Source organism: Eleginops maclovinus, chromosome 15, assembly GCF_036324505.1.
Source record: "Eleginops maclovinus isolate JMC-PN-2008 ecotype Puerto Natales chromosome 15, JC_Emac_rtc_rv5, whole genome shotgun sequence".
NCBI lineage: Eukaryota > Metazoa > Chordata > Actinopteri > Perciformes > Eleginopidae > Eleginops > Eleginops maclovinus.
In genome coordinates this window covers 6,202,469-6,211,460 of record NC_086363.1, presented here as the reverse complement: position 1 = coordinate 6,211,460, position 8,992 = coordinate 6,202,469, and the positions used below count along the sequence as shown (strand labels likewise).

Here is an 8,992-nt window from a genome sequence, read left to right as displayed (position 1 = left end):
TAAAAGACTATCAATAATAATAACCCAATCATTTTCCTTCAAAAATATGTTGTTGTGATCGTAAACCAGTCAAATAGTTCTGACACAAGGTCTATGAAATCTGATTTTAAAAATGGGATTAAAGGGAAACAAACCTTCAAATAGCAAATGTTGCCTGAATCATTTTTACAGCGGATTGTATTGCCATTGTTTGACCCAACAAACCTACCATTCTACATCTGAGCATTAAAAATGTCCCTGCTTCTGTAACCACTAAGTGTGCCACACATTCAGCTAAGATCCCTATCGACACTTTCATATTTTATTTACAGTACAAACCCTGCCCCACTGTCTTGAAAATCATTTAAATATAAAAACAAATCCCCAGAGCATTTTTGGGTGAAAGAGTACATATCATACCAACAACCTAATCTACTTCAGACACATGATAAAGGGTTCAGTGCTTTGCATGACAGAAGCTTGTACGCTGCTAACAGTCGTCTACAGAGGAAAACATGTCTAGCTATGAGTCTAGTCAGATTCATAACCCTTTTGAATGAGTTTTGTGTTACTTTTGTTATGTAAACATTGCACCGGTAAACACATTTTTCTATTAGTACACATGTATGGATCACAGTGAAGCCATGTGAGAGGCTTATTGGCTAATCATGGATGAGAAAATGTGACGTCTTCAGTATAAAACAGTGAGTCCAAAATCCTTTTCTAAATAGATTCTACTTCTTTTCTTATCCTTGTGGACTTTGCATGCTCTTGTGGTGTTCTTATAGTTGTACACTTTACCCCACAGTACACGGACAGAATATAATTGCATGCCTTTTGACCAAAGCATGCTGGGATATGATCCAGTCCTTAATGAGAATCTCAATGATTGAATGAATGCATTTCGATCGCTCTGTCTTTTTGGTTTCCCGCTGAAGGTTGCGTAGCTTACCACCTCTTATCCATTAAAGGGATAGTTAGACATGTTGGGGGAAAATGCCCATTTGTTTTCTGAAGGAGAGTGAGATTTCAAAGAATACCAATCTCATATTTCTCACGGAAATATAAGGCTCACACTCCACCAACTGGCTGTCAGCTTATCTAAATTTCAACTGGAGGCTTCTCTTCGGTAAACAAGATAAAAGCGTGTTAAATTATGAGCCTTAAAGGGGCTGAGAGGTGAATTGTGTTCAAACAGAGCAATGCTAGCTGCAAGCTAACCCAATGTTGACGTGAGCTTTATATTTACTGGACACATATCACATTGGTATTAATCATAACCGTCATCTTGATTTGTTAGCAACGTCCACCCATTTACACATTATAACAAAAGTCTTTTTATATTTCTACTGGTGCAAACCAATTTAGTAAATCCCTTGAATGAAAGAACCATCAAGAATGTAGGAAGGACTTAGAAATGGATTTATAAATAGCTGTTGCAACCAAAATCCTGGAGCGTATCAGATATCTGTTTCTCCGTTTGTTCTACGATCTGGTGATTACGCAGCTAATCCTTGTTAACTAACCTTTAGTTTTGAGACAGGAGTGATGATCGAAAAGCAGAATCTTTGCCCTGTCCTGAGATCTATGGGCTTGCATAGATGACCTACTAGTCGTCTTGACTTTTGCTGAATGAAATGTGAGGTTTGTGAGTCTGTTATTATCATGCCTTACTCGCTTTGACTATTTTGGATCTTTTAGTATTGCTATAAAGAAAGTCTGCGACTCCAAACTAAGAATGCAATGTAAGGAGTATGGCTGATTGTTCACAATTGTACAGTGCAGGGTCGTGATTGTGACAGGAAGACAGACAGCATGTCTGACCACAGGCAGACTCTGATATTTCATATTCAAGGACATTTTGATGGGGCTTTAATGGGGGAGACTGAATTTATCTTCCACTTCTTATGAGTTGTAGGCTGGTTTATACATTAAAATGTGTCGTTATACTGTTTCAATTAGCTCAATTTAAACTAATACTTACATCATATTTGGCAGTTCCAGAGACAAACAATATTCCCCATGACTGACAGACTGCATGAGGTCATTTGAGAGGATTTCTTTTTTGTTCTTTAAGTAGTCATACAATTCAATCTGACAGAAACAGTAGTGAATCCAGGCCTTTGCCTATTTCCAGCGCCTTTGATGGCGAGCTCTCTGACATGCATCAGCAGCAGCGTCAGTGTACGAGAGCTGTGTTATATCATGAGGGAAATCATTTGAAAACATTCAGATTTGTTTCACCTTGTGTGTGTTGAACAATACATGACATTTCTCCAATGAGCTATTACAGGTGTGAATTCAACTTGTTTGGATGCGATGGTAAGATTAATTTAGTTATGATAGCTTATGCTCTGCAGTAACAGTGAATCACGAGGCACTTAAACAAAGAGGTAGGCTAAATAGAAATATTGCCAAATATAAAATCAAATATTAAAATGAGAGATTTTAGTATTAGCACTGAACTATGTAGTTGTTCGTTCAAGAAAAGGTTAACTTTAGTGATAATTGACTGTTTGAAGAAGTTGTTGTTGATGCAGTTTGAAGATCTCGTGTCCTTTAGCCCTCCTGTGCTAAATTATTCATCGACTGTGTTGCTATATTTAGGAAGCCAGCAAGTATAATGTCATCGCAGCCGAAACGATTTCAGCTAACTTGATATTTCTGCATCTGCCCTCCGACATTTATCCTTATACTAAGGACATCTATTCCCTATAAAATTGGTCATTGACTTTGAATGACCGGCGTTCAACATGCGGATGTTTGTTCATTTGAGCCTTAAGACCTGTATTTTGTTTCAGCAAAATATCTTGTTGTGTAACTTATGCTTTGACAAGAAGGCTGATATCTTTGCATTTTGCCTCAGAAGATGTGTGAGTCAATGATCCTCTAAATATTTATGTTATTGCCATTCACATGTTCAATAATTGTCCTATTCCTTTCATTTCTTGGCAATTTCCTAGGCTAGCGCTGAGTCATACCCATAATAGCCTTCAAATACTACTCATGTTACTCATCAAGTCATTGACTGTGACTAATCTACAAATATGGCATTTACAGTAGGATGTGAATCCCCTTGGTATTCCTTGGTTATTTGACTCCAGTCCTTGAGGACGCTGTACAACATTATGTGACACATTTTGGTCTTTTAAAGCCATATTTCCTATAACAGTCTCAAAAAAAGCATCAAGTCTACACTGCATGGACTTTCCCATGTGTACTGGTTCTTGTGTGTTGAGGCTACAGTATCTATAGAAACTTGAAAAAATCCTTGTTTGTGGTAACTTGTGGAGTTCACACTGATGTAGAAGGGAAAACGAGAAGTCAGTGTTAGCCCTTCTCACTCTGTTCCTGTGTTACAGTCTTTGCTCAGAGGTCAGCTGATCAGCTGCTCCTGCAGGTACCAGGCCTAAACGGAAGCTCAAGGGGGATAGAGCTTTTTCCACTGCCGGTCCTAAACTGTGGAATGACCTCCCATTGCACATTAGACAAGCCCCTTCACTGCCCATTTTTAAAACTTGTCTTAAAACCCATTTCTATTCCTTGGCTTTTAACCCAGCAATGAGACTCTGTTTCTGTTTTTGTTTCATTGGTCTTGTTGTTTTGATATTGTTATTGTTTATTGATGTTTTTGTGTCTTGTGCTACGGGTTTTCATCCATGTGCAGCACTTTGTTTCAGCTGCGGCTGTTTTTTTAAAGGGCTTTATAAATAAAGTTGAGTTGAGTTGAGAGCAGTCTGTGTGTCATAAAGAAGTCTCTACACAGGAGCCGTTTCTGTGCAGGGAGCGGTGGTCATGGTTGAGGCAGCCCTCGTTGCGATGCACAATGAGCACAGGGAAGAAGAGAGCGTCCTGGTAGTCTGGAGGGTTCTCCTCACTGGTCTGCTGGCCTGACAGGCAGCGGGTGCTCTCTGTGGGGCAGGACCGCTCATTCAGGCTCCCGCTGCTCCTCCACAGGCAGCTCCGCCTCGAGCCGTACAACCGGCCCAGAGAGAAGCGGCTGGCGCTGAAGGGGATTCGGGGGCTCCCCGTGTTGCAGATGCTGAGGGCACTGCGAGAGAAGATGGAGGAGCTGCTGATGGCACGGTGGCAGCGTTCGCAATTCTGCCTGTAGCCACCGTAGCCTCCACACACAGAGTTGTTGTTACAGCTCCCTGAGAGCTGAGCCAGATCCATCAGAACTGCCTCCGAGTAGCTGGGCACCAGCTGCTGGTTGGAGCGGATGTGCCACTCCAGCTCTGTGCTGTCGATTGTGTTGACTCGTGGAATGTGTCTGCATTGTGGCTGCTCCTCAGATGGCGTTGCTGGCACAAAGTCAAAGCCAAACAGCTTCTCTACATGGTAGTGAACACAGGCCGTGCGGTACTCTATCAGCACACGCAGAGGCCAGGAGAGAGTGAAAGCAGCTGCTGCCCAGAAAGTGGAGTTTGCTGCATACCAGGGAAGGTGATTTGGGTCAGAAAAGGCAACCATGTACTCCTTAAAGTCTACATTCTTCAGGTGCATCCCCTCACGGGCCTCCATGTAGTCGTCCAGGCCCTCGTTTTCTGTAAAAAACCTGGCTCGCTGTGTTAGGTAGGTGTTCTCTGACTCCACATTGGCAAAGCTAAAGCACTTAGTGAACCTCAGCCGGGTGATGGGGAAGTCCTCTATGCCCAGCAGCTGCTTTGCGATGTCCTTAACCCCACAGTTCCCGTAGTCAAACTCCGCCTCAGCCACGTGTGTGTTGACTCGCTCATGGTAGACCTGGGTGGTGGTGTAGGCATCTCCATTACGGTAGCGTGTCACCTGCCGCGTCCTCCTGATGTAATGGTAGCTGATGGCCTTCCACCAGATGCAAGGCGTAGCCTGCTGCATTCGCTGGATACGCTCCGCCACGCTTTCCACATCCACCTTGTAGTGCAGGTCGTTCCTGGTGTAGCAGTGCCAACACTCCACCAGGTAGACCACGTAAAGCATGACCAGGAAGGCCAAAGGGATGTAGATGTAGCCGTTGGAGCAGGGACTGTCGTGGTACATCATAGACTTTCCCTTGTAAGCGCTGTCGAAGGAGAGGCGTGTGACCTTGGTCACCTGGCACCAGGCCATCACCCCGACGCAGCCGTACATCAGCAGGGAGAGCAGCAGGCATTTCCAGTGAGTTTCCTGGCACAGGGATTTACTCAGGGATTGCTTCTGGGGCCGCTGCTACAAAAAGGATAAGAAAACAGCAATTGAACAATATTGTAAATATATTCTGTTTAATTCCCAGAAGTAAATGGCACCTCTCTGAGTATTGGCATAATCATTTCTCAGAATATAACTGTTGAAAGATTTAAAGCGGTGAAAATCATAAAGGCATTTATTTCCTTTAATTAGACATGGTGTGAAAAATTGTATTATCTGGATAATGTCTTGATTCCCAACTATTTATGCCAGGATAATCCTGACGTTATACTTTCAAATGTTCCAATGTCCCTGTAACTTTAACATACGTTAATATAAAATTGTAATTTAATTGATGAAAAATTATGACCTAGCATGACCTAAATACAAGTCAGGTATAAAGTTAGGCGCGATTAAAAAGTAGTGGCTCATGCATATAAAATATTTAGGGCAATATTCTGCGTTGTGAGTGCTTTTGCATAGTTTATGCATGAGCCGCGAGCCAGTTGCTCATGTCTTGGTCTGAGCTTGTTATATTCAAAAGACTCTCCCACTCTTTTAATCAAATTCAAGGAAAAGTCTGATTAATGCAAAAGGACAAAGAAAAGTATATACAGTATGTTAATGTCAGTTAGGAGCACCGAGAGCTCCTGACTGGTGTGTGGGTGTGTGTGTGTGTGTGTGTGTGTGTGTGTGTGTGTGTGTGTGTGTGTGTGTGTGTGTGTGTGTGTGTGTGTGTGTGTGTGTGTGTGTGTGTGTGTGTGTACGTGTGTGCGTGCGTGTGCACATGGCCATGATGCATTTTTCTATTTAAATATGGTATTTAAGGATAAACAAATAAGTAAAAGAGTAGAATTATATTTGAGGGGTGGATTGCACACTTAATGTCAAGTCAGCCAGAAAAAAAAAGCAGGCGTTAGACTCTGGCAGCACAAAGCCGATGCCATTCTTTATCACCGCGGGGCACAGCGAGCTGCAGCGCCTGCACCAAGAGCTATAGTCACGCCTTTTGGGCACGCTGCCACACAGACCTGGCAGAGAATCAAAAGCTCCAGGAAGGATGAATTATAACAAAAGAAATCATTTGCATAACAGACACTGCACTCGTTCACATCCTCCTGAATTTAACACTTCCACTGAAGCAGCAATTGTTCAGTTAAAAAAGGTTATCCTCTCCAGCTCTTACATAGGTCAGCCAAAGCATGTCCGTGTGACCACAATAAACGGCACCACTGCATTGATGTATTGAATTCAATATGTCAGCTGTGTGCTCTTCGAGTGACAGGCAAACATAAATAATAGATGTTTTTTCTCCATAATTATCTTCCCCACCTTTGCCACATGGTCCCAGAGTCCCTTAGCAACCCAAGGCTACACCCCACAGGGTTGAAGGGATTAACATTGAAATTCCCCTTTTAAGATTAACCTACTGCAGAAGGGATATCAGCTCACTAACATCCTGTACACGCTCACCAACTGGAATCAATATAACATGACACACTTTATGTTACACTTTACAGCCTCTGTTTAAGCACCAGGGTTAGTAATGAATAGTTGTGTGAAGGACACATTTTAAAGAAACCAATATATTTGTATGGGACAGTATTTGAAAAATATAATTGTGAAACCGCAGTCATATGAAGACAATTTAAGGTATGTTCATGTGTAGAGCTTGAATTCAATTACATTTCTTTACTATTATAAATGGGATCAAAGAGAGGAAGTGACTCAACACATATTTGATGCTTTAGACAGAAATTCCTGTGTCTTGAAAAGCATGAACAACCTATTAATAGGTATACAGGGTGGAAAATACCTGACACATCTATCACGCAGGGACGCCAAAACCAGATGAGAGACGGAAAAACCACCAGCATGTTAGATAGATAAAAGATAAGATAAAGAATCATGAAGTTGAAGTGTAAGGTTTTTAAAAAATGGCCAAACTTTAAGCAAATGGTGGTGTTTTCTTCATACCATATACAAAAAAACATGTTTCGTATTGTGCTGCCAGATTCTTGCTTTTACAAGGCTCTAACAATCATGGTACAAAAAAGAAAACAGCCTCCTCAGTTGTCAGGAGGCTGTTTTGTTATATTATGGCATCTGTTCCCAAGGTACAGAAAACAACAGTACCTTTGTGATTTACAGTAAATATTTTGTAGGTTGGGTCTGACAACATTACATTATGCTTTAGTATGACATTTCTTAAATTGAAGAGCCTTAGAGTAAAATGAAAGTTGTTGTTTGTACTGGAAGAATAGAATCTATACAACAGCTGGTGTGAAATGTTATCAATATTTTTGAAAATATATTTTTTAGTAAGAACGGAGAAGCTTAACAGTTCATGAGATGCATCCACGGTGGGTGGCGCACTTAACTAAGTGCCTCTCTCACTCATGGACACTTTCCCTTGACATAATAAGACCAGCGGGGGTTATATAAAAACCCTCTTGTGTAATGGATATGTCTTATCCAACATGTGTGTTTGAAGGGGAAGTATACACAGGGTAGAAGGAGGAAAAACTTGTGTATGTCTTACTCAGACAAAAGATCCCTATTTAATCTAAATGTCACCATGCAGGAAACTCTTGAGTTTGTATCTGTCTTTTATAAAGGTGTCAATACAATTTAAGGATGCAACAGAATATGTTTGGTCAATTTAACATTTCATGCCTGTTGGCACAGAGTTGAAGTCTGATTTTGTCTCTGTTTGGAGTTTTTTTATGCGAAAAACTGTTGTGACATGTTTTAAGAAAAAGACCATTATTAAATGTTCTTATTTGAGCAATTACTGGTATATTACACTACTTCCTGAGGGCCTTTTTAGACCGTTCACAGGACCCACAAGAGGTGCCCAAACCTCATTTTGGAAACTTATCTGTAGATGGGACATACAGGAGTAGGGCTGTGCACGTTCACACTCTCGGGTGCGCGCTCGGGCGCACAGGTTCACATATGACTGCATATTATAAACATCTGTATAAATAAAACTTATTCCCAGTGCTTCGTGGAAACTGGCCCCAATTAAACCCCTTATATCCAAAAGCAGATTTTCATGAGATTATTGGGATTCACAATGAAATATACCACCCTCATCAAAGGATGAATTTGCCCTATGGTGCATGCTTTAGGTAAGAAAATTGGTCTTCACATTGCAGACAAACTCACCTCCTCTCGTGGGCTGTCCGGCTGCTCCTCCGGGAGGGTGGTGGTGCTGCTTTCACTGGCCGTGGCAGCCGATGCTGGGGACATGGTGATAGCGGTACATAAACCGGGTCATGGATCTCCTGATGGGATGGGGGTTTTCCAAATCGGGGTGAAACATAAAGACACAGATAACACCTCTGCGCATCATCCTAAACAGACCCGTCCGGCCGGAGCCCAAACGCTGAAAACACGCATCCTTCCAGCGTCCTCCAGGTGGGCAGACGTCGCTGGGTAAATCGCCTACGGGAATCAGGGCATTGTGCTTCGCATGAAGCGAAGAAAAGCCTGCTACTCCCCCCGCGCTGCACCGACTAGATGCTGGTGAAGACTGCTGCAAGGGATGCGTTGTTGGGTGATGGGGAAGGCAGCAGTGAGCTCCTGTCCCTGAAGGCAGCAGTGCCCATGGCAGCCAGTGGAGCTTTGGAGCAGGACAAAGAGGAGAGGCACGTGTGAGCAGACACCCCGACACTACAATGTAAATAACACACACACACACACACACACACACACACACACACACACACACACACACACACACACACACACACACACACACACACACACACACACACACACACACACACACACACACACACATCCCTGTTCAACATAATCACAACACAGAGGCGGTGCTGCAGAAAGAAGCCCACCCCCTGCA

At 42.5% G+C, this 8,992-nt stretch overlaps 1 protein-coding gene across 1 annotated transcript; it reads right to left on the bottom strand.

The window, feature by feature from the left end:
- Positions 1-3,723: 3,723 nt before the first annotated feature.
- On the bottom strand, positions 3,724-8,733 carry tmem151ba (transmembrane protein 151Ba). The gene is made up of 2 exons (XM_063902551.1): positions 8,296-8,733; positions 3,724-5,166 (listed from the first exon to the last, which is right to left on the bottom strand). The coding sequence occupies exons 1-2, from the start codon at positions 8,377-8,379 to the stop codon at positions 3,724-3,726; spliced, it is 1,527 nt and encodes a 508-aa protein (XP_063758621.1). The 5' UTR covers positions 8,380-8,733.
- Positions 8,734-8,992: the final 259 nt, after the last annotated feature.